Source organism: Typopeltis vanoorti, chromosome 11, assembly GCF_054136105.1.
Source record: "Typopeltis vanoorti isolate ZY-2024b chromosome 11, IOZ_Tvanoo_1.0, whole genome shotgun sequence".
Classification (NCBI taxonomy): Eukaryota; Metazoa; Arthropoda; class Arachnida; order Uropygi; family Thelyphonidae; genus Typopeltis; species Typopeltis vanoorti.
In genome coordinates, this window is record NC_143559.1 from 84,408,667 (window position 1) to 84,436,431 (window position 27,765).

General features: G+C 35.0%; 1 protein-coding gene across 2 annotated transcripts in view; it reads left to right on the plus strand.

Annotated features, from left to right (window-relative positions):
• Window positions 1-27,765, plus strand: part of mahj (LisH and WD40 domain-containing protein mahjong) — a 490,280-nt gene that overhangs the window by 430,011 nt on the left and 32,504 nt on the right. For both annotated transcript variants that reach the window (XM_090400879.1, XM_090400880.1), the window contains exons 36-37: window positions 5,957-6,055; window positions 19,238-19,311. In XM_090400879.1, the coding sequence (XP_090257005.1) occupies window positions 5,957-6,055; window positions 19,238-19,311 (173 nt within the window). The remainder of the gene's footprint in view (window positions 1-5,956; window positions 6,056-19,237; window positions 19,312-27,765) is intronic.

Below are 27,765 nucleotides of genomic sequence, written 5' to 3' on the forward strand. Positions count from 1 at the left end.
ATGTTAAGTAAAGTAATTATTCTAACACGTGTGTTGTATCTCCATAAATTCTTCGCTATGAGTGCAGACCACCATATAACCTTAAAAGAAAGGAATGATTACCTAACTGATCAGTTTTGATGACAAGAGTGCAGAAGCTTTTAGAAAATCTATAATAATCCAAAATCTCTTTATGATTCCTTTAGATCCTTTATTTTATTTTATTTTATTTTTGCCTTAATTTTAAAATTTTCCAGATGATTTTATTTATCTTAATACATCTTTGCCTTATATGTTAGGCTTGGTTCATGTCATGGCCAAAACTTGGTGTCATAGAAACCTAATTAATATTATGATAAGGTTCTTAATCCTATATGCAAAGTTTGCTAAATGCCTGTCAATTGTCTATTCTCTGGCTGATTTGTTTGAAAAGTTCATATAAATAGGGCTCCATAAATCCATTTGCCACACAAGTAAACAGATAAGTGGTGAGTGAATTTCAGCTTTATTCTAAATGCATTCAAAAAATATTATTTTTTTGCATAATTTGCACTTCTTTTTCCCCCTTAAAATATCACAGGTGCCTGCCAGCGATTTCAGATCCTCAATATGAATCTGAAATACAGACTTCTCTTTTAAAGAATCACCGAAGCAGTTGCTTTATTTTCTCTAAAAGTCATAATGTAAGCCAGTCATCTTCACTTTCTTCTCAACTTTTGTTGAGAACTTTATTTTTCTTTCTATATATGAGACTGTTCATTTGTTCATAGTAATTAAAAATTCAACGTGCCATACCGAACAACGTGTCCCCCAAACAGTTGTTCTGTCATCATTGTCATAACATAATAATCGATAACTTTTAAGTGTTTTTCTTTCTATACAAAATATTTCATAAATATCTACTTTTGAGTTTCAAAAATATCATTTCTCTCACAGAAATATTATAGGGCTCTTCACTCCATGCATGCATGCTCCACTATGCGACACACTTTCAGGTATTTATTTTTCAGGTTTATTTGTCAGGCAGTGATAAAAATGAGCCACCATTACATGTTATAGTTACCTCGCTTTACTTGAAAACTGTAAATCCTGCACACTTCAAGTGTGCAAGAAAATATGCAAGTTTTTCATATCATTATATGTATTTAAGTTAAATTGCAGTTATCATTTCTCATAAATATTAATCAGATCAATGCATTCATATTAGTTCAATATTAAACACACACACATATATACAGTAGGCACAACATATGTAATAGACAATCTATTCTTTAAAAAAAATAAATTGTACTTTTCTTACAATATAATTTCATTAACAAAATAAATCAGTAATTATGATTACAAAAATTGGCGCAATCTAAGTAAATACTGCTGTGTATCTATATATCTTTATTCTTCAAAGACCTTTATTCCTTAAGTAGTACGCAGTTATAATATAATATTGTCCTAAGCTTATTCATAGCTCACATCATGAATTAGCTTAATAATTAAAGGTGTGCAGATTTTACATAATGCAGAATAGTGTTATTTCAAAAAAAAAAAAAAAAAAAATCTTGCAAAGACAAGTCAGACTGAATCATGTGACTAAGTGCATTGTGAAAAGTTAGTCTGGCTCCAAATTGAGTGCTACCTACTTTCTTGTTTTCATGAATTTTATTATTTCTCTTCCCTGTTAAGTTATTGTTTGTGGATCATTTATATAAATTCACCGTTCATTACAAAAACAATAAATGAAAGAAAACCCTAAGTTGTGTAAAGAGCTGTGTTGTGGCATTCATTTTAAACTCGCTTTAAAAGAAAGTCCATTTCTGTATAATTATGTGTAAAATGTATTGAGGATTAAAGACTGTATTACTTTGTTTTGTCAAGATAACACCATTTATTTATTTTTAACATCGCCTATAACACTATTTATATAAAGTAGACAGGTAGCTTGGGCAAGTAACTTATGATTTAAGAAATATACCTTAAGATTTAAAGTATATTTCTGGAGCTCTGCTTATAAAGATTCTTTGTGTCTAAGACAGGAGTTCAAACAAATGTCTTAGAATGTCTTTGCTTTCTACTCAAAACCCCTGACCTCATTTTAAACTCGATTCTCCAACAAGTATGACAAACACTCCAAGACAAAAATTCAGCATGCATTCAATGACTCAAGTGAAAAACCTCAGCCTATATTTCAGTTGGTAGTAATGGGAGGGACCTCTTAAGCCCCTCCCAGTTACTAAAGCAGACCTCTTTAAGCCCAAATGCAAAAAAAGCTTGCCTCCTGCTCAAAAAATGGCAGTCAGTCCTTCTGGTCCCTTGCAGACTTTTGAGCACTTCCTTGTTTCCACCTTCTTTCCCATCCTGTTAATGACATGATGATATTTGGAATATCTTTTCTTCTAACTCTTCTGATATTCATGGCAAATCTTCTCCCACTATATTATGCCATGAAATATTCACAGTGCTTTATCTGATCTTTTATCAGAACATCGGAAAAATTATCAGTAGTCTTGAGCCCTCCAGTTATACTAAGAACTTGTGCTCCAGAATTAATATCCGTCCAGTATGTCCATACAAGCATATAGTCATCCAGCATTTATCCAATAGTATGAAAAGAGGCCCTTATCCAGCCTGTTCTTATAAAGGGAGATCAAAATTAGCCATCACACCAATAAAGATCCACTGCCCCCACCTCTCAGTATTCTCAAAAGTGACGGAGAAGATTATCAACAACCAGCTTCTTCACTACCTGGAGACCCATCATTTAATATTTAATTAGTGATCACTAACATGGAGTGTGCTATTCTCATCCCACAGTGTCCCTCACTAACCTTACCCACCTTTGGGCATGAACCATGGAAAAGGTTGAAGAAATAGAAACTCATGTTTGCTCGTAATATTTCCACGGTATTTGATCAAGACCTTCTTACATGCTACCATCTTGTAGGCACCTTTTTTTGAATGGATTGCCAGTTCCTCTCTGGTGATTATTTTGTGCCATGGTAGATGATTTCCTCTCATCAGATTTTTCTTTCAATGCTGGTGCCCAAATTTTCTATTCTTTCACTCATACTATTCCTCATATGTTGTCTGCTTAAAGTACATTCCATTCATCTTCTTCATTCATGAAACTTATCTCCTACATAACTGCCAACACTTTATGAATCCCAAGTCCACTCAGTCCTGGAATATGATTCTGACATTTGGCCTGGTGCATCTAAAACCTCCTGAGAATGCTCATTAATATCCAGAAGAGAACAGTTCTCCTTTCTCATAGACATTCTGTTGCTGGAAATATATATATTTTTATGAGTATTTTCATAGACAATGCACCATCATACTGTCTGCTACCATTCCTCCTCTAATCATGTACTGTTCGACCTGACCTCAGATGAGAGAACACTTGATTCTTCTGCACATGGCAGAAGAAGGTGAATCCATTCTGATAAAATCATTCCGTCTCGTGGGATAAGTTTGTTTATTATTACACAGCGGAAAATTATGAACATTGTAGTTTTTAAAGTGGTCACTATTTTGCTTGTATAACAGTTGGAAAATTTTATGTAGAGTATTGATGATGATTTAATCTTTCATTCATCTCTTGGTAACTTTGAAGGCAAGTGTTCTTGCCACAAAATGTCCCCATTTTATCCAGGCTTGGGACCAGCATATAGCTGACAAATTAGACCTATGACTGGGTCGTATGTCACTGGGCTGGTTTGCCTGTTCTGAGGGATGAAAAACTGAGTTTTCAAGTGAAAAAACTCTCCATGAGAGACAAGCTAACTTGCCTTTAGTCAAAAGAGACTAGATAAATCATCACGTCATAAACAGGAATCGAACCCAGGTCTTTCTGACCAAAAGGCTTTGTTTATACCAACTGAGCTATGGAAGCTATATAGTATTAACAAAATTTAAAAAAGGTATAAAATAAAAATATTGTAAGTGAAATTTATTTTTAAGAAAGTTTTGTATGAAACAATTAATAATTATACAGAAAAACAGAAATTTTTAGAATGGAAAATTGTAATTTTCCATTTTAAAATCACAATTGAGACAACTCAGGCACTTGAATGTCCTAAACCAATTAATTATTTATTAATTATTTATGACTTGTTGTGACTCTTTAACAAAACCATGCATAAAATTTTCTAAAAAAAATACCTTTATCAAATTATTTTAATCTTCATAATCATCTGAATCAGTGTCCAAATCACCATCACTTTCACTTACATTAATCACCACAGGTTCATGTAATTCTTCGATAATTCTGTCTCTGTCCCAGTACACATTTTTCAATGAGTCGACATGAAATCAATAACTGTAATACTTTTAATCGGCTGTTCTGAAAACTTAAAAAGATTTTGACAAACCAATATTTCCAGTGTCACATTGCAATGATGAATAATGAATAAAATTCTTCACTTCTATCCAAACATATTCAATAGGATTAATATCGCACTGTGGTAGTCTCAAAGTTAGAAATCCTTACTCTTTAAGCTTCACATCAAATTTAAATAGTTTAGTTTAGGGTGAGTTTCTTTTGACCAAGTTGAACAATTCATTTTTCACATATCTGGGGAATGAGAAATGCTATTTGCAAAGAGCCAATCTACAATGACTTGCTTCCTATTAGAAGAATTTGAAAATTTGTTCAATTGGATGGAGTAATATGGAACATTATCAATTATAACAACTGCATTTTTAGGAAGGTTTGGAATCAGCTTTTCCTCTGCCCACTTTTTGAAGATTGTAGAATTCACTTGCCCATGGTAATCTCCAGTTGTTGAATTGGCTATGTAAAGTAAATTTGAATTTGGTAATCTCCATATAAAAATCAACTAGTAATACTTAGTTTAAAAGAGTGACCAAAGGATATATGCTCCATTGCTCTTCCAGCTGTGCTACAAATATTTGGTCACTCTCACCAGGAACACTTTGTGGGCAATGCCTACAAAGTCACCTAGGATCAGAAATAACTGAAGGGAAAACCACCACCACATTAATGGAAGATCTTCTGATGATACAATTTTTCATTTAAATGTTATGCCCACTGTATTTTGAGAATAGTAATATATCAAGTTGTTTATTGCATTGGTTGTTTAAAAGTAAGTTCATAGCCAGATTATTAATCAATTTATCTATTTTATTCTACTTAAAATGCTTTTCTTTCTTGTAAGAACAACTCATGACTGTTAATCAAACAATATTAGTCTATATTATGCTAATAACTGGCAAAGGGACTTGGCTTATATTAGAATTATCCGTCATGTTTTCACATTCTGCAAAACATTAAATTTTCAGAAAATGGCAGTTTGTCATTTTAATACATCTCAAATTTGACGTTGTTTATTGTGTATTCCTTTAAAGGAGTCTGAAACTGTAGAATATTTCCTTTGGGAAGATTATATGATAGATTAATTATCAGGAATGCGAAATTTAAATGTGTTGATCATGGATGGCTTATAATTATACTAATGAAATGATATTGGTAATTTTATTGCTTAATTGCTAAATAATCGCTAATGTTTTTTCTGTTTGCATATACTGTGTATGTGTATTCTTTGTTTTAAACACAGCAACAGAGAATGCTGTGCTTCATTCTTGTGATTTTTACCTCTGCGCATAAGAAGCTTATATAGTTGTTCTTTCATAATATTGCATCATGATCTAATATATTTAAAAATAATGGTGGTGCATCTTGCAGTCTCTAGTAATAGGAATGCATTTTCTATACATATTTATTCTTTATGATGATATGATATGATATTTAAAAACTGCAACTTTAACTAAATCCTGCTGATATGCTGAGGTTTTCTGACTCAAGTTGTTCAAATATTTTGTTACCTCGGTATGATAATGTATTATTATTATTATTATCCCACCAAAGTAGCAAGATTGTAATTGAAAGAGAACATAAAAAATAAATAACAGAAAAAAAAACTACTTTAAATACTACTAGCAATTCAACATTATCTTTATATCTTAGCTGTGTTGGAAGAAGAAACAGAAATCGATGAAGATCAACTGAAAAGTCCATATGGGTCATCCTTTCGTACATTTGATGCTACAGATTATTCCAGTATAGGTAATAATTCATATACTTGATATATATATATATACATATATACAGGGTGTTCGGGATAAATTTGACAGTTTCGTAAGGAAAAAGAAAATCTTCTTTGTATCTATTAAATTTAATGAATTGACAAAAAAACATTACAGGCAGAGTTAATTACAATACTATCAACAAGATTTACTCAAAATAACCACCATTAGCATCGATCACAGCTTCAATTCTGCTTCGGAACCTCGAACAAGCTGATGCTACAGTCTCCCTGGGAAGGGCCGCAAAAACTGTTTTAATTTTATCCATTAACTGGGCTTTTGTATTACTGGAAGTGCGATTGGTGTCTTTTTCAACTGCGCCCCATACAAAATAATCCATGGGGTTAAGGTCTGGGGAGTTTGGAGGCCAAACATTTGGACTGGTGAAGTCGTAGAAATTTTCAGACAACCATTTTTGACTTTTCCCAGAGGTGTGGCAAGGGGCCGAATCCTGCTGCCATACATACGGCCTACCATTGCCTACCCTTGTTATCCAGGGCTTGACTACAGTTAGCAACTCCACGAACAAAGCCCGAATTCCAATGCCAGGGTTCTTCAACACCTGTTCCTGCAGATTTGCGAGGAATTCTGCTGTACGAACGCAATCAGATCGTCTGCTAGGGATCTTTCTTCTTGCTACATCCTCGTAGTCACCATTGCAAGTCTCTAGTTCATGCCTGATTGTTTTTACTGTATTCAGGGAGCATTGGGCAGCAGTCGTAATATCCTTATTTTGATGGCGGGCACGAATCATCATGATACAAGTTATTCTCTTCCATGATTCAGGTGGGTTCCAGCTATCCATCCTTTCTGACATCTTGTATATGAATGAAGAAGGGTCCAAACTTTTAAATGAAGAGAAGTGTGTGTTAATACATGTAACTTACGGAAAAATATAATTAATTATAAATATGTCAAATTTATCCCGAACACCCTGTATATATATATATATATATATATATATATATATATATATATATTATGAACCATTTCAGTGCATTTATAAACAGTTTTTTTTTTAATATTTCTGAATTTGATGCACAAAATTTCCTTTACAGATTTTTATGCTATTAAATGAATTTTAAGAACTTTTAACTGTTTTTCATATTGAAGAAGACACAACTTCAAAGATTAATTCACAAATTTCATATACCCTATTTGCTAAAAGTCATTGAAATCAAATTTATTTCATGTTCGTCTTAACTGTAAGTAAAATAATGAGATGAATGCTCTATCAGTATTTCAATCTTGATATGGCATATTATTTACTGCTAACCATCAAAAAATTTCTTTACAAAGAGGACTTATCAAAGTTGATAGAAACATTTCATTCCAGTTCACTTAGTTAAGCTTTCCTTTTTCATTACAGATTACAAAAGAAATTTGAAACATTTAGTCCAGTTGATGAAAGAGGTAGAGCATTTTAAAAAAAGGGGGGGAGAGAAGGCATTGTAATTTTTTCTTTGCCTCTTCCACAGACATTTCTACATATATCGCATTGTTCAACTACTTTCTATCATGAGAAATTCATGTAAACTTCACCAAAAAAGAAAAAAAGGTGGTAAATCTAAAGTGGATTAATATTTAACTAAGTGTTAATTAATCAGCTTTGCACTCATGAGATGAGATATTTTCAACAAGGAAGGAATTTCTTTAATCCGTAGCTATGTTGTTTTAAATCGAATGCTCTTTCTGCTTCTGTGGAATCCACAACCAATATCTTCATGATTGTTTGAAGAACTTCAACTTTAGGATGATCTTATTCATCCACAAAATCTTGAAAATCATTCAGGAACATCTTATATTTCATCATTTTTACATGGTTTATGCAAATTTTCTTCTCCATCCTGCCAGGGAGAGAATTGTTGTTGTTGGCTAAGTTTTGGTTCAGTAGGCTGAACAGTGATTGCAGAATTTGCACGAATCTTCTTCATTATTTAGCAGTGTGCTGTTCATGTTGTCAATAGCACTGGATTAATTGTCCTCTTGCTACCCTTATGTGTTTCTTATTAGAAACAAATGGAATTATTTTGTGAATTTCTGATTTTACAACGCTGGACACAAGCTTCTCATATTTTCCCTGACTATCTGTTATTTGCTGCATTGCTTTTATAGATTAGATGATCAACTCTTACAGGTGTTATTTCTGAGTTTTGTAATGTTAAAGAAAGAAGAGAGAGAGAGTTCTTCCAAGATGCCGGTCATGGGCAAGGTCTTCAATGAAGCTCACTTTTTCAACACTTTTTCTTCAAACCACTCAAGTTATTCTTAGAAAAATGACTGTACAAAAGCTCACACTGCTTTTGTTGGTTCTTGTATTGCATATAACCAAATAGGGCCCCATCATCCAGTTTTAAGGATTTCTACTTCTAAGTCCTCTGCAATTCTACTTAATTCTACTTGATTTGGTTTGATGTATGGTAGAAGCAATAGATTTCATCAATGAATGACCGAAAATAGTTGATGTCACTAACTTAGTTTTTATATACAGGCAGCCCTGACAAATTCATTATAAAAATTTTACTTACCATGTATACATTATTTACATGCCACCTAACAGTAATGGTAATCAAGGCAGACAGCCTATGCAGTGCATAAGTAGACCATCCTTATTAATGAACATGGATATACTTTGTAATTTGTATTCATACACTCATAATATTTGGTGTTTGTGTGCACATCATGACTGAAGAATGAACAGAAATGCAAAAATGAACCCATGTGTAAAAACACCAAAATTGATCTAGAGATGAAAATTATGATAAAAAATAATAGTTATCTGCTACATATCTGATGATAATGTTTTTAAAAAATTCTGTACCAGACACACATGTCGTGCTATATATTTAGAAGTTTTTGAAGTTGACTTTTGTGTCACAGCAAATGTTAAAAACAATTTTACCATAAGTTCCCCTTGCTATGTTCACAAACAGAATGCTAGTAAAGATGTTTTAAAATCAATATGAAGGTGGGAAAAGCAATTGGAGGATGGATGATGCTTTAACCTGTTATTAAGAGCTTTATGGAGAGATGGAAGAAGGCACTGTTCAAATTATCATTTCTTGATAATTTCATATGTAAGGTTGAATGGCAAAATTAAGCATTTTTATTTCTATGCTCTCTTACTATTTGTATTTTACTATATTACTTTGCATTAATAATTACATACGGAAATTTAATTTGTGGGTACAGCCCATGAATGAAACTAACAGAAATAGCCCTTGAAGCATGTTAATGCACTACTGCATATACACACACACACACCATACAATAAGTAAGCAAGAGAGTGTGATTAATGTGAGGGTTAAATCTAACTTATGCAAACTCCAAGATACATAAAGTTTGTGGAGTGTAATTCTTGTCAAGTGTAAGTTGAGGACCTGCCTGCCTCTTTGTGTTCTAAACCATTTTTGGTTTTTAGGTCTCCCCATTTGTCTCCATCTTTCTTTGTTGAAGGATCCCTATTGCCAACATTCTCCAGCCATTTCCACTAGTTCATCCTTCCATCTTCTCTCTGAATGTCCAAGTATTCATCTTTCTTCATCTGAAGGTGTTGCTTTTCATTCATGCAATATGTCCTGCCTATCACCATTTTAATTTTAAAATCTCTTTCCCCCGTATCCAACACTTTTGTTTCTTTTCTTATATCTTCATTCCTTATTTTGTCTTGCAGTCTGATTTTTGCATTCTAAGCTCAGTTTTTCTCATTCTGTTCAGTATTCACTTGGTTATTGGTCTTGTCCCTGCTCTATATGTGATAACTGGGATGACACACCAGTTTGGTTCTATTTTCTGGTTTTATTTTACTCCAGAGAAATTTTTTCTTCTGGCATTTTATTATTTTTCATATCTTGTATTGCTTGTTCTATTATGAAATTTTATATTTCTGAGATCTTTTTCCTTTTCTCTCTTTCATATAATAATTTTCAAGAGTGCTTAGGATGTTATACTTTTCTGAAAAATACTGTCTAGCCATTCCTGCTATGAATTTATCTTTTATACCTTGTCCATTTTCATTTCCTGGTATTATTATTTCTTTTTTTTTTTTTTTTTTTTTTTCCCTCTTATGAGATTGTTTTGTAGTACTTTCATATTTTTGCATTTGACTGGTTCATCATCATAAAGTTTGACATATTTCCTCTTTCATTTTGTTCTCCTATTCCATTCTTTCCTCTACACTTTTCAAGTTCATTTTTATTTTTTCCCAGTCATGGATTAAAATTTTCCAACATTATTGTGTAGGCTGTAGTATCTTGCTGTATTGTATTGGACACTGTGTCATAGGATTCTATATTATATATGCACCAACCAACAGTTATGTTGGTTGGTGCAAAAGAAAAGAGAAGATAAAATGATTCAAGTAACAATAGATAACAAAAATAGTACTACAAAACAATCTCATATGAGGGGAAAAAAAGAAATAATAATACCAGGAAATGAAAATGGATACGGTATAAAAGATAAAGGTGTAGTAGGAATGGCTAGACAGTATTTTTCAGAATTATAACAACCTAAGCACATCTGTCGATGGTATACTCATAGCAGACCCTTGATACTGTTGCCCTCGAGAACCCTATGGTTCTTACCATTTGGGCAATAGAATGACCCATCTGTCTCATGCCAATAATATGTACACAATCAAAGTCACTAAGATTGCCACATTTATCCATGTTTGTTGATTGCGATACACTGTTGGGAAGCCCTGATGTCTGCCTATTTGCTGTCTATGTTTGGTTTGGGTATGTTTCACTTTGAGTGAGGATGCTAGTGTCAACTTCTTTATCTCTAATGTTTTGTCCATTAAGTATATAAACCCTTCAGCTGAATCCCCACCACTCACAATGATGTGGAGAAGGAGCTCATGTGTTTCAATGAATTACTGAGCTATGCTGGCGATAGTGTATTTTACCAGCAGAATTTCCCAAGTTAGCCTGGTCAACACTGAAGAACCAGACTAAGTGGGATTCTGACTGGGGTGATGGTACTCCTCTGGTGTACCATCACCCCAGTGTACCATCATCTGGTGTACCATCACCACCCAGTGTCATCCAGTACCCTGGATAACACAGTTCAGCCAGATACTGTGGGCTCATTCTTGTATATAGCATATTCGTGGTTTTAATGGGGGGAGAAGTCATCTTTTCTCCCACAACGATAAATTGGCTTGAGAGAGGTGTGGCTCCCATCTAACTAGAACTCTAGAATGTCATCACTGATATTATCACTCTTACTGAAATGGATAGATAACCAACCTCTGTTCCTACCAGCCTATGTTGCTCTGCTTCAGAATATGTTCAGGTAACCAAATAAGCTCTGTAGTTAACTGTCTCTGCCCCAGGAATAGCAGATGCTTTTTGGGAAGTTTTTTTTTTCTCCTCTTATGAGATTGTTTTGTAGTACTTTCAAGACAGTAATTCATTGAAACACATGAGCTCCTTCACCACGTCACTGTGAGTGGTGGGGATTCAGCTGAAGGATTTATATACTTAATGGACAAAACATTAGAGATAGAGACGTTAACACTAACATCCCCACTCAAAGTGAAACATACCCAAACCAAACATAGACAGCAAATAGGCAGACATCAGGGCTTCCCAACAGTGTATTGCAATCAACAAACATGGATAAATGTGGCAATCTTAGTGACTTTGATTGTGTACATATTATTGGCACAAGACAGATGGGTCATTCTATTGCCCAAGTGGTAAGAACCATAGGGTTCTCGAGGGCAACAGTATCAAGGGTCTACTGCGAGTATACCATCGACAGATGTGCTAGCACCCAGTGAGCAAGTGGTGGGCGACCACACACACACACACCATGAAGACCAGAGTCGATGTAGACCAGGCTTGTACAGACCAACTGCAGGGCTACATAAGCACAAATCAGATCCAGTTTCAATGTTGGAGGTCCAAGCAGCTTCATTGAGTGAATGATATGGCATACCATGGGCTACTGGAGGCAATGTCCTAATCGTGTATCATTGTTGACAACTCATTATTGGGCATTGCACCTCGCCTGGTGTCAGGACCATCAAAACTAGACCTCTGCAGGGTGGACCAGAGTCATATGGTCTGATGAATCCCATTATCAGTTGTACCAAGCTGAGGAGGATGTGGTTGTGGCGTTGACAGCATGTGGCCATGGTTTCATTATGCCAGGTCAGCTCTGTTCAAGGAGGTGGTGGCTCTGTGATGGTTTCAGGAGCCTTCTCATGTGACACGTTAGGTCCTTTAATGTGTCTGGAGACGTCCTTAAATGCTGCAAGCTATCAGAATGTGCTGGCTGATCACATGCACATTTTCATGGCCTTTACACATCCTGCAGCCAATCAAATCCTTCTGGGATGCCATAGAGCAAGACATAGACATCAACATCAGATACATGTATCTGGGGCTGACATCTAAGGAGCAGTTGTTGACAATGCTGTATCAGGCATGGCTGGAATTACCTCTGACAACCCTCGAGTACAGGCTGTTATTTGCTCTAGGGGAGGACAGACATGTTATTAGGTAGGTATCTCTAATGTTTTGTTCATTGAGTGTGTGTGTGTGTGGTGAAGTATATTTTAGTGCAGGGATTCTCAACCTATGGTATGCGTACCACCAGAGGTCTGCACTGAAAAACAGATTTGCTTACTGGTATACATCTAATATCTTGAATTAAATATAGTGGTATGCCACTGGAAAAGGTTGAGAACCCCTGTTTTAGTATATTGACTATTCAAGTAAGGCAAGAAAAATCTAAAGTATCTTATCCATGGAGCTAAATGGCAAACACATCATCCACTATTATGATTAGGGGGCTACTCCATGGAGTCTTTAGACTCATCAAAGGAGGCCCTAAACATCATGCCAACATTTGCATAGAACCCACAACAGAATCTAGCAACCTATTTCACCCATTTGTCACTCTCCAACAAAAAAATTTAGTCTGACACTCTTGCTCAGTTTCCAGAGTGCCTCCCTAGTTCTCCCACTGCCAGATCTGTTCTGAAAAATTTCATATGTATTAATGGTGTAAAACCCTTTCAGTAATTCGTATGTTTCAATCAATTTGTCCCTTTTCTGCCTGTCAACCAATTTCTGTTACCCACAAATCTTCAGCCTATCCTCATAAGGTTCATTCCATAGACCTGCTACCATCTTGGTCACTTGCCTCTGGATCCTCTCCATCTCTTCCTCATCTTTGAAGAAACCCTGGTGACCAGATCTGTGCACAGTAGTTGAGGTACAGTTTTATAGAACCTTAGTAAAACTGTACCTCAACTACTGCGCACAGTAGTTGAGGTACAGTTTTACTAAGGTTCTATAAAGAGGTATAATAATTGTCTCTGCTCGTCGAGTATTCTTCAGTAACCACATAATCCAATGAGTTGCTTTAGCTACTTTTGTAATGTGCCATCTAAACTTTAACTTCCTGTCTACTAACACCCCCAAATCTTTGGCTTTGTCAATTTCCTAGAGTACAGTCCCATCAATTTAAAAGTGCCTCTGTAGTGCAATTGGAAGAACGACGGTACGTTGCGCCCTTCGATTGGGAAAGGTCTAAGTTCTATTCTCATCATGACGGGAGGAATCTTTATATGGACTTTTTCAATCGAAGGTGAGTTAGTTGATCTCATACAGAGGTAGCAACGTTTTTTCCTCTCGGAAACTCGGGTTTTCCATCCCACATACAGACAAATCAGCCTTCAGAACAAACGCAATTTACAGACAAAAAATACTCATGGTGGTGGGCGGTAGATGGTATTAATGTGGATGATTGGTAATAGAGGTTTGGGTGGAGACGGAGAGTTGTACAGTAGGTGTCCTCCTGCAATGAGTCTTCGGACTCCTTTGAAGTGTCACAAATAATAATAATAATGTGATACACGCCTGGTAATCTTTTCACCCCAAAATGCATAACCTTACGCATTACCGCATTAAATTAACATCCATTTTCTTTGCCCAGACTACCAGTCTGTCCTATCATCCTGCAAAATTTTAACTGTATTAACTATTACACAATTTTGCATCATCAGCAAACAACTGAATATTTCTTTTCAAATCCTTTGCTATATTTTTAATGTACAAATTAAATAGTGGCAGCTCAAGAACCCCTGTGGCATGCTACTGGTCACAGGCCTTCTTTTGGATTCTACTCCTGAATAAACTACTCTGATATCTCTCCATCAACCATTCTCTTATCCATTTCGTCAACTTTATATCCATCCCCATATGATGCAATTTACTGATTAGAATTCCATGTGGTATCCTATCAAAAGCCTTTGTAAAATCCAGTGTCTCTATAAACCTATTACCTTTATCCAACTCAGCTGTCACTGTATTATAAAATGTGAGCAAGTTACTGAGGCATGACCTACCCTTGACAAAACCATGTCATTGTGATATAGTATCCCATTTCTGTCTATCCATTCCTGTATTTTGTTCTTGACCAACTTCTCCAGTATGATATGCTGATCAGTCGATAATCTGCTACATCAGTCTTGGAGCCTCCTTTATGCAATGGGACTATTTTATCCTCTTTCTATCTCCTTAGGACTAACCCAGAGCTGAAATTTAGATTAAACAACATGATCAAAGCCCCTACCATTTCCTAGCACCTTCTTGTAAAACTTAAGCTAGTGTACCATCTAAGCCCATAATTATATTCACATCAAGGTTCTATAATATGCTATGCACCTCCAGTTCATTTATCACAGTTTCCATACAAGCCTTTTCCTCTCTTATTACTACAGTATCTCCTCCCGGATAATGTACTCTTGCAAAGTGTTCACTTAGTAATTCGATTATTTTGCCTGATTTAGTTATCTCCCTACCATCAGCATTCATTAAAATCATTTTACCATGAACATTCTTCTTTGCAACATACCAAAAACACTCATTGGGGGATTATTTTTGCCTTGTAGTGCTAATTTCTTTTCATCCTCTGCTTTTGTCTTTCTTACACACTGGTTACCCTTCTAGCCTGTGCTTTGTACTGTTCATATGCCTGCTGGTCATCTTTCTCCTTGAATTCCCTCTGCAAATTTTTCTGTTTTTGTAGCTCTAGCTTAATGATGGTATTCATCTATTTAACTCCTACTTGATTTATTCTCCTGATTTTAGGTATACAATCTGCTATTACTTCTAACAAACACTCCTTTATCACTTCCCATATGCTGTCCACATTCAGCTCTTGCAGTTTCACATGCCATGACACTGATTTAAGTAATCTTCTAAATTTTTCATACTTATTCTACATAATTCTACAGGACTGGTAAGTATGAAAACTCCACACATTTAGCCACCTTCTGGGTCAAGGCCACACGATCATTCTCACCTATTGGTGGTAATGTGATCATATTGGTTATGGACAAATTCTCTGATGCAGTTACTCTCAAACACCTAGTACATTCCATCACATGCTGCCTCAAGTAATTGTTCCTTAGTAACATCATAAATTCTATTTCCTTCCTCCCATGTGTCCTTTCCTCCTTCCAGTCTATGTTCTCATAGTTTCACAGTATGAAGTCCCTATAATAATTACCCACCTTCAACTCATTGAGCCTATTTGCTGATACATACTATCCCCATCATCCTTTACATCTCCGTCTATAAAAGCAACCAACTGTATATTTTGTTCTACTGGCCACTATCTCACATCAGATGGCCACAAATGTACTACTCTCACTGGCCTGCAGTTGGACTCCTACTCTCTTTGGTTGCAGTTCATCAGCTGTCATCAATAATACTCCTCCCAAATGCTTTTCTCCTTGTTCTCCCTGAAAATAATACAATATACCCTTCACATTATGTCCCATTAATTATATCATCTTCTATCAGCCATGTCTCACTAATACCTATGGCCAGGATGAACTAACCAATGCCAAAAACTCTTTCTCCCTTGTTCTGAATGTTCCCTAGTATTAGTGTACATAAAGTGCAATAGCTCCTTAGGTCTACTGCTTTATACTAACTGTCCCATTCTAGTTTGCTAGAATGGGACAGTTAGTATTTTCACTTTCTTCTTCAGCACTTTGTCCAGACTGAGCACCAAATTCATCTGAATGTAAACCATCCTTCTTGTATAAGTCCTTTCATCTGTCAAACTCACTCCACAAATTCACACATCATTCCTTCTACGTAACCTATGCATCGACTCATTCACCATTATGGCTCTTCTCAGTTCGAATCTGTCATACTGCAGCAACAGACTTGCTATCTTAACTCTCTCACTCTTTTCTTTTGCTGCTTTCAGTAACTCTTTTGTGTCTTTCTCATACCATACTTTTCTCCTTTCAAATCATTCATACCAACCAAAACAATCAAGTCTTTCGCTTTACCCTTTTGCATTCTAATAGCCTCCCTAACATCATTGATTTTTAGCAACCAAAAAGCATTGTTTTGTCACTGTTTCACTGATCACACCTCTTATGATAGAATCACCATAAAAGACCCTCTCTCTCTCTCTCTCTCTCTCCTTAATTTATCCTTCTCTCTTTTAGTCAAGCATTCCTTTCTCTTTTCTTGCACTTCTTTCTTTCTGTTTTCAGCTGAACCACTTGCCAGACATTTCTGTATTCACTTCAACTTGTGCTTTGTCCTGTGTATCACTCTGCATAACTGCACTATCTCCCCTCATTACATCTAACGCTTCATTCTTTACATCCTGTATACTACCATTCTTTTGATCATCGCTTTTATCCTCTTTCTCAATCATTTCACTTTTAATCTCTCTTTCAGTGTTGTCGTCCATTACACTGTCATATATATTTTCATATGTATTCTCTGTTTCGTCATCTTCTTCAGTTTCTTGACCTGACCTCGCTTTTGTAGCATTTTCAGCACACTCTCCCACCACTGTCACTTTAACTTCACTTATTGAATCAACTCATGGTATCTTCAAGTGTCTGATTCCTGTTAATGAGACTAGTAATGGTCAAGTTGCATTTATTTTGGCAATGATTTTTTTAAATACGTTATAGTGGAAGGTAATTTACACGTCTTTAGAGGGAATCTTTCCATTTTGCAAATATTTAGAGACTGAGTTAGTAAACTCAGCTGCTCCATGTAACAAACAAACACACACACACACACACACACACACACACACACACACACACACACACACACACACACACACACACACACACACACACACACACAACGCAAATATAGTTTCATTTAGAAATTATTGTTTACATAGTACAGATATATACAAAAACAAGAAATAACTTCTTGTTTTCTATACTGTATTTGAAATTATCACAAATTGAAGATGTTAATGAAATAAAGTAGTAGCAATGATAGTGTCACAAATGTATATGATTATGCTTAAATAAATACAAAACAATCAAAATAATATTTTAAATTATACTTGAAACCAGTGTTTCTTAAAGAACATATTTGATCTAGCTACAAATCAGTCAGACTGTTTTCTAGCAATAGTAGAAGTACCCCAATAGTGGATCATGTGATTTTTCTGGTGGCTGTGATAGAATTTTATTAGTAAATATATATATATATATATATTTATCTTAGTTTGCAAATTTTCAAAGACAGTTTAGAATACAATATAGTAAAATCCAATTATTAAAAAGTTCTTTTAATTTCAGTATAATAATATGCATAATAAATTATCAAAGAGCTATAAGGCTTCATTTCAGCAATGTAAAATAAATAGAATAGGAGATATTAAAGATCCAACTTTATTTCCAAGGTGAATAAATGTAGAAACTTTGATATCCCCCTATTTCTGTTTATTTTACATTTTTGAAATGAAACCTTGTGGCTTTTTCTTTTCTCACTCACTTTTGCAACTTAATTCTTTGTGACACTTCTCACTTTCTGTCTTTCACCATTAATATTCATTCTTTCTTCCACTTTCATGCTTCTCTGTTGTTCACTCACTCACAAAACACTCTCAATGTGCGTGTGCACACACAAACCCTATGTTGTATGAAATCCTTCATATTAAACTCTGCATAATTGCATACTGGTAACCTAACCTACTTAATAAATGTCTGAAGGGTACTTATGATCCATATAGCATCACATGCCTAGTTGGTCAGGTGGAAAGTTGATATGCTATCCTCTTGACCACTAGGCAGCAATTTATGCTATATGAGATGATGTACCATATCAGAAATATCATTTCAAATACTTGAGACATTTATTAAGCAGGTTATGCCAGCAGTATGCAACAAACATAAGACTGGGATTTATGCTTTTTTAATGATGAACTCAACCTGTTACAACCTATTGAAAATCTGTAGTACTTATGATACTGGATGCACTAATGATTCCGATTCCTATGATGATAAACGGAAATACAAAATTAATTTTGTATCACTTCAGGACCCCTTGATAACCAAAGTAGTGGTTTGGCTACCATTTTTTAACAACCATAATAAATTTCCAAAACTGCCAGCTTCCCTACAAAGTTTTACAGAAATTTATGCTTTTTAATGATAAACTCAACCTGTGAAAACCTGTAGCTTATGATAATGGAATGCACTAATGTTTCCTATGATGATAAACTGAAATACAAAATGAATTTTGTATCACTTCAGGACCCCCCCCGATAACCAAAGTAGTGGTTTGGCTATCGCTTTTTAACAACCGTAATACATTTCCAAAACTGCCAGCTTCCCTATGAAGAGTTTTGCAGGTATAGTTGTTATGGTGGGATTTACACCTGCATCAAAGCAAAAAAAAAAACTATGTGATCTCTACATCCACTCATCTACTGAGACCCATGTTCCCAACTAGGTATAAAAGTACATGGAGCTGGTCTTTTGTATAATTCAGCTTGTCAAATGAGATGTGCAGTGTGCTGTCATAAGTAAAATGGTGGATAAGATTTGTACTCAATATAAGCTCAGAAAGGGATAAAAAAAAAAATACAGGAAGGGGGGGGGGATAGGTAAACAAACAGCTGTGTAGTGCCACAACATTAGCCAAGAAGTAGTCAACTATTCTTGTGGTCCCTATGAGTGTGCTGTGATGAGACTCAACTGTAACATTGAGTGAATGGCCAGCAATGCGTCTAGTCATATAGCCAACTGGAAATTTTATTTAGGATAAAAATTCACAACTTATTTTATCTGTTAACAAATTAGATATTATTCACTTAAAAATTCAGCTTAAAATAGTATTGTAATACTTCTCTTTTACAGCTACTATAGACATCAAAAAGAACATATTTGATCTAGCTACAGATCAGTCAGACTGTTTTCTAGCAATAGTAGAAGTAAGTTTGTCTCTTATTATCATTTTTGATCAAAATAGTAGTTTTTCATTTGATAAACTTGATAAACTAGCTCAAGTGACGTGTTCTTTCAAATCATATTTCAGTTAAAGACACATGAACAAGAAAAATAATTGATATTGATTGATTTATGTTTAATGTTAGCATGTTCCTTTTCAGAAAAATCTGCAGTGCATATTAGTACTGTGGAGCAGCCAAGGATTAGATAAGTCTATCTAGAAAACCTAACATAGTTTCTTCATTTGCAAATTTTTAAGTCTCCAGTAAGCAGTTAATTGATCTCATATGGGGGTGTTAAGGTATTTCCTCCCAGAAATGAACTATTGTAATTCAGTTAATATTTGATGATACCCTTTGTTTGAAAGCCCTGGGTTTGAATCTATCTAGGATGTGAAGAGCTTTTATATATACTTTCAAATGAAGAAGACTAAGACAGCATCGTGATAAAGATAGCAAGGTTTTCTCCTTCCAGAAACTTGATTTTTTATTCTGAAAAATAGGCAACTTTTCAGATAAATCTATTTATAATAGATTTATGGATTGAACTATCATTTGAGATAAAAAATAACAGTAAAATTCTATGTTTTGATTTTTTACATTAAGATCATCTTCATGAATACATAGATGAAATGAATGTGAGCTTTTGGATGTATGTATGGAGTGAGTTTGATGAGAGAAAAGATTTGTATAAGAGGAATGGCCTGTACTTGAATGGATTTGAAATCAGGAGCCTGGAGAAATTATTAATTGGGTTGAGGCCTAATGCAGAGAGTTAGGGAAAGTAGATCATTATGAGAGGAACAATGAGAATGTGTGTGTAAGTTCAGCTACAGTGTGCAAACATGCCCATAATGTGAATGACTTTGAGCATGGTTATGAATCTGGTGAAGAGATGTGGAAATTTATGCTTTGAACTTGAGAATTTTTGAGTGTATTGTGGACAGAAAAGAGAAAGTTACCCAACTGGTCCAAGTAGAGCATAGATGTAAGTATGCAAAAAAGCCAGGAGGTAACTTGTTATGTCTGTATACAAATGCCAGAAGCATCAGAAACAAAGGAGTAAAATTTGTTGCCTTGACATTAGTGAAACTTAATGTTGGATAGAAAGGGAGGGGAGAATACTATTAATGATTTGTGTCCACTTGGGTAAAAATTTGTGAAAACTATAAAATGTTCCATGTAGCATTGAGTTTTAAGCTATCTGGTGTGAAGTTGAGGCTAACAGTATAAAATATATGGTGGATCTTGCTACAGTCTTGGTGGTTCAGCTGCTGGGGATGACGAAATGCATTCCTAAATTATCCATGGTCCTAAGCATGTAATCATTGTGGTGACTTTTTTATCCAAACATTGATTGGGTGGGTAGAAGAGAAATCTCATGATAAGAACAAAGGAGAATTTATTGAGATGTTGCAAGCCAACTTTCTTAAGTTCCTTCTTTCATGTGCTTCTTGAGATTCCAAAGACTGTTAGATTTGATCACGGCATCAGAAGGATCTCAGTTAAGAATGTAAATGTTTAGCCACCAGTTGGTGATAGCAATCATGCCATACTGTCCTGGGAAGTAGCTGACTAATCGATGTTCCATTTAGGGCAAGTTACATGCCGAACTACAAAGCTGGAAATTATAACAAACTCAGGAGAATAGTATTTTTAGTCCAATGGTATTCAGTTACTGAATAGGAAGGATATGAGCATGCATGGGAAGCTTTGAAAAGATGCTTAAATGATGCAGTATTTGAATTTGTTTCTAGAGTTCAAAGAACAAATAGAATGGGAGTGAAATGAATTTGCAACCTTATTAAGCAAGAGATTTATAAGATGATGATGTAGAAAAAAAATATCCAGAAAATAAGAGTAAGAGGAGTTATGAAATATATAAAAGGCAGGCCAAAAAAGTTACAAGTATTCTAGGAAAGCTAAATTGAAGTATGAAAAGAAATTGCCTGTGCAAGCTAAAGGTAACCCAGAAGAATTTTATTGCTATATAGCAAGTGAAAGAAAAAATAAATGTGGAAAAATAACTTTAATGAATGCAGTGGTACCCTTGTGTCAGAAGCGGATGAGATTGTTCAAATAATGAGTACTCACTTTGCAATGATTTTTCAATAAGGTGGTGTATGTAACATAGTGCACAATGCTACCACTATGCTAGGTGAAGAAACAGAGATGCATGAGAATGAGGTTCAAGAGTTGTTGCCTAACCTGGATATTAATCCAGCATTAGGGCCAGATGGAATATCATCATATGTGATAAAGGATTGTTCAGCCAAAATTGCTTGGCCCTTGATGTTTGTATAAAGTTAAGTCTCAGCTCAGGAAAGATCCTACAGGAATCGAAACAGTGTATGATAGTTTTATTGTACAAGGGTGGTGCAGACACCGATGCATATAACTATTAACCTGTCGGTATCTCGGGAGTGCTGGTGAAGATTTTAAAGAAGTTGAAGAACTCGTACAGAAATGGGTTGACAGAGAAGCTGTACTTTGCAAAGAACAGCATGACTTTACTAAGGGAGATCATATTTTAGCAAATTGCTCCTATTTTATAATGATGGTTTGGCCATTATTATAAGTTAACATTAACAGTGTCATAAGGAATAAATACAGAATAAATACACTGTGATACTATTAGACTTTGTTAAGGCATTTGATAGGATACCATATGAAAGGCTATTGCATAAACTGGAGAATATGGGATTGGAATATAAACTATTAACTTGGATAAGTGGGTGACTGATGGATAGATATGAGAAAGTAATATATGGTGGGTGTGAATCTACCAGATTGAAGGTGACCATTGGTGCCCCTCCCCCTCCAGAAATTAGTCCTTGGCCCATTGATGCTCAGTCTGTACACTGATAATATTGGGAAGGACCTGACAGGAGATGTTCAGTTGTTTGCTGATGATACAAAGATAAGCTAGGTAATCAGGAATACTATGAATATATAACACTTACAGATCTGGAACCATGGGCAAATGATAATGGCTATCAATTCAGTAAGTGTAAAGTTATGCACTTTGGCATGATGAGATTTTCAATGGTATATATTGGTGGGATTATGTTACAAATGATTGATGAGACTAGGGAACTTGTAGCGAATAGGAAACTGAAATTCAAAGGTCAAAAACACTGCAAAAACAACTCTGAAGATAATCACGATGTTGAAACGAACCTTGACATGTCAGGATAAGGAAGTCATTTTGCATCTTTACAAGGCCTTGATACAATCATGCCTGGACTACTGTGTGCTGATTTGGTCTCCTGGGTTCACAGGAGATAAAGAAACTATGGAAATAGTGCAAAGAAGAGTGACAAAGGTAATATTGCAATTGTGGAAAGTAGATTTCGAGGACATATTGAGAGTATGGACTGTAGACACTGGTAAACAGGAGAAAGAAGGGGGGTAACTTCCAAAAGGATGTAATAGGTTATCAGTTGATGAAATTTTTTTGTTATATGGAAAGTGGGAAGAGAACAAGAGGCATCTGTGGAAGTTAAGTTTGTGTGTGGTTAAGAAAGGGGTGAGAGCTAGATTTTTCTCTTGCAGAGCAGTGAGTGGGTGGGGGGAACAATTTGCATGTTGAAGTAGTAAGTGCATTCAGTGTGAATGAGTGGAAGAGAAGGTATGACATCTAGTGTGAGCAATCTACAGCCTTCCTCAGTGAGTCCTTGACTTCTTGGAGATCTCTGATAATAATTGTAATAATACACACACACCCTAGATTAAAGCAAATAGCACCATACTATTGGACTCCACATAATGTCTGAAATTAATTTAAAATCTCCCTAGCCTCTTTGTGATAAAAGTAAAATAAATAACAGTTAATTACATCAGTCAATCAGCAAATTCTTGTTTGTGACATCCTAGTTATTGAAAAAGTATTGCTACTTATATTAATATGTTCAATCATTTGTTGACCTATAGTTATTGTATTTAGCCTGGAGTCCTTAAAAAAAAGGGAGGGGGGATACTTGGTGCTCCTGTTCATGTTAATTGAAGTTACTTTGTCTACATTCTAGTGTGATATTCATTATTTTTGTTTGTGGAGATTCATGCTAACTTCAGTTTGGTACTCTAGGCAATCATGAAGATGTGCATTGTTGTCAGAGTTGTATGTGTTGAGACTATTATTCTTGTTTAGATTTGGTTTGTTTTATGAAAGTCCTCTTTACATTTTCTTTCAAATAAAGTTCTTATTTAATGGAAGAGTTGTGTGCCTTTCCAATCATTCCTATGGAATGTGTCCAGAAAACAGAAAGGACTGTTTTCCCATGGTGTACTAGGCAGATATGGGCTTTGTGTTCTGTTTTTTTTTTCCTGATATCTACTGCATCCAGTTTCACTGCTGTATGGAAGTTTATACATACATTTAATTTGACTCTGGATGTGAGAGGGAGGGAGAGAGAGAATCCTTGTATGTGCTGCATAAATGTTTTAGTTTCACACAATGTTTAAAGATAGTTTTGATGTTATACTTCCTTAAATGTCTACTTTTTGATAGACCTTAAATATGAGGGATAGATATAGCTTTGCTGAAATCATTGCTTTTGATGTGCTATCTTGTTCCATATACTGTCAGTTTTCTCTATTATTTTTATCCATTTCTCAAAAAGATGGATCTAATCCATTGTAGCTCTTTTTTGAGATCATTTTTATTGGAGCAAATTGTTACCACTCTTTTTTGTAGAGTATTTATTATCCCTAATTTTTGTTTTGGGTGATGATGAGTTTATATGTACAAACTGACCAGTATGCATAAATTTGCAATATATGCCAAGTGAAAAACAGCCCCGACCAGTTAGTTACTAGTGTATTCAAGAACAGTAAGCAATTTTGTTTTTTAATGTCTATTGTGAATTTGTGTGCACTTTTGTTGCTTGTTTAAAGGTTGAGGGAAAACATTCAAGGTTAGGTGGCTGTGTGGCCAATTACAAATATGTTAACAATGTATCTAAGCCAAACATTCAGTTTTAAATTTTTGGATTCAAGAGCTTTGTGTTTGAATGTTTCCATAAAGAAGTTTTTGCAATGGAGGGGGGGGAGGCATGGTGAGTCCATGGCCATCCCTACATGAGCACAGCATGTGGGCCACTCCATCTCCTACCAACTCCTTTAGTGTTGCTGCTAAGTGATTGGCTAGGTCTCAGTGGTGTGGATTTTTTGGAAGCCAGTAGATTGTCTTGAATAATGTGGTATCAATTTTTTCACAACTCAGAAGGCCTAGCACTCTTTCAGTATTTTTTGGTTTTGTTTTTAATTCTTTCGTGAGATTGTAGTTGAAAACTTTGTAGGTATTGGACATCAATGAGTTCATCTTTTGGATGTAATCTTTTCTATGTCACCTTTATCAGCTTGTGTAATGAGCATTTCCTTATTTGTTTTAAGTGACTTTTTATTGCTGCTTATTCTTCCTTGGTTTAGAAGGAGGGCCCAAAATTTTTGGAGTTTTTAATAAGCCATTTATGTCTAGTCCACAACGTTAAAAAGAAGAGATTTTTATACCTTTTTCAGTATGATACACCATATGTAATTTGTCAAAAGCTCAAGTTGAAGGTGCCTTTGTTGAGTAGTGTAAGTAATCCTTTACTAAGAGTATGGCTTGACAGGTTCATGACATAGTTGATTGTGTGTATTGCTGATTGGTTGCAATTGTTGATCCTCATTCGTTGTTGTTGCTGATGTAGTGTGCCAAATTTAGAAATGATTTGTCGAGTTGATAAACAGCTAGTTTAGTGGCAATTCTTTCTAAAATCTCCCACATGTCTAGATTAAATAATCCAGATAAGATCTATTGTTCCTTTATTTTATTCTGGGTGTTGCCAAATTTTTTTGATGGGTGCTCTGGATTTATTCTTGAATTTTATTTCTCTTAGTGGCACTATCTCCATGCAAGATTAAATCCAGAGCACTTTGCCAGAGCTAGACTTCTTCCTCAGCTTGATACAGTTGGAGATCTGTTGCTGTCTTGGCATCTTTTTAGAAATGCTAGGGAGTTAATGAGAGGTGTGTGAATTTTTTGCTTACCATAGTAGTTGCATTGCTTTTTGGGTACTCATTCCATGGATGATGAAGATTTTCACACTCAGTGAAATTGAATAGCACTCATTATTGCCTCTGTAGTGCAATTGAAAGAATGATGGTACATTGCACCCTTCGATTGGAAAAAGCCTGAGTTCAATTCTCATTGTGATGAGAAGATCTTTATATGGGCTTTTTCAATTAGAGGGGGGGGGATGATCTCATATGGAGGTAGCAGGGTTGTTCTGTTGAGTTTCCTTCCGGAAACTCAAGCTTTTTATCCCCCATACAGGCAAATCGGCCCTGAGAACACATGCGATTTACAGACAAAAAATATTGTTGTTGGTAGTGATGGGTGGGTGATAGATGCTGTGGGGGGGGGGTAGTGGAAGAATTAAAGGTGGCAGGAGATGTGTGGAGTAGAGCATCTTCTTGGAATGAGTTACTATTATACAATAATAATAATATTATTATTATTGTATAATAATAATATTATACAATAAGTCAACCAGTGATCAAATACATTAATATGAAGTAACAAGACTAATTGTAGGATTTAATATCTAGAAGTCAAAAATAGAAATTTTCAATTGGCTGAAGTAATTAATTATTTATGTATTAATTTCACCTTTTTATTTTATTTTTTATTTTACCACAAGAGGACAGGCTAGGCAGGTTAATTAGGTTTGGACCTTACATAGATGACAATAGTGCAGTGCTAGTTGCTTTAATACTGTGTGTGTGTGTGTACGTACGTGCATGTCAACTTTGCCAGTTCATGGATATATAAATAAGAGAAGATAGAAAACCAGAATAAGGTGGTAACCATTATTTTAATTAAAAACATGTTTCATCTCCTAATTACGTAGGATTTCCTCAGGTGTAAACACGAAAACTAGTAGACAAACAGTAAAGACTTAACAAAGGTGACAATCACTATGTAGTTATGCAAGAGACTGATGTTTCTGAAATGTTTCTAATTGTGCATTACAATTGTTGAGCTTGTTGTGCATGTTTATGCATTTACATACGTTTGGACTAACAATGGCTAGGATGAATTCCGACAAGTTGATACTTGGATTTATATTTAGATGTTTTAAATCCATGCCATTTCTAAGGATTCTCAAATTCTTCTCTTATGTCATAGTAGCAATGGTGTAATAATTCAGATTTGTCCTATAACACTTGATGTTTCATTGCCAAAGCATCTTGTGGATTAGCTGAAGGGAGTACATGTGATGACAAAGCTGAGGCCTCACTTCTTCAGTATTCAATATCTCGGATATGTTCTTCAATTCACATTATTCATTTGATTTTTCTGTCTGTCCATAGTAAGATGACCTGCATTTGCACCATAGCCAATAGACACCTGGATATTTAAGTGAACCATGTTGAGGTTTTGTACATCAGAGTAGTGATCTCATCTTGATAAAGGTGGTGAATGTGTTTTAATTTATGTTCTAAGCCTCTGTTTTCCTTGTCATTAGAAATATCTCTATTCTCATGTTGGTTAAGCATTCTAGAGATAATGCAGCCATTATAGTCATTTTGAAGAAAAGCGTTTTTTAAATATTGGAGTTCTTTAGCTAGTTCATACTTGTCAGTAATGAGTTGGTGGGCTTTTGTTTCTAGTGTAGAAATAATGTTCAATTTTTGAGGTCTGTAATGATGGGAAGATGTCTGTAGATGTTGGTGTGTATGTGTGTGTAGGCTTTCGAAACATAGAGACTTTTAATTTACCAGCTTTCTTAGTTGAAGATCCACAATCCAGTGAATCTAACTCGTATTTGCCTACAAGTTAGATTCTAACTCTTAGACAAATTTTGTGTTAGGATATTGACAATGTCTTTATTTTCTTATGCTTGGATATAGGATTAACCAAGAATATAATTTCTGTTATAATTCACAAGATTTGGTTTTATGTATTTTTTTTTTATTTACTTTTTATGCAATCTAGCAAACCCTGCTCCAGAAACAAACAGTGGAACTTTTTTAAGTCACTCCAGTCAGTGAGATCGTGTTAGAACACTGAGGGATGAAAATTATCATCTACCTTAAAGACAATCACAAATCCATGCCTACAGTGGCATTTGAACTTACAGCATATTGATGAGGAGGTTCTGCTAACCACTCAGTCAACCAGGCTTGGTAATAACAAAACATGGCATTAATAATGACAGCAGGGATTTATCTTTATTATTAACTTGGTATTATTATATATTTTTTTTTTTTTTCGATTTTCCTAAAACATTTTTGGGGGTCTGGAATTTCATTTTCTCTTTGCTTTTAGGTCTTTAAGATACAGTATTTTTTGCTAATGATAGAGTATGAAAATTTCCACACCATTTATGTTAAATGTGTTATTTCTCAAATTCTGCTAGCAATACCTCATGATACTTCATAAGAACCACA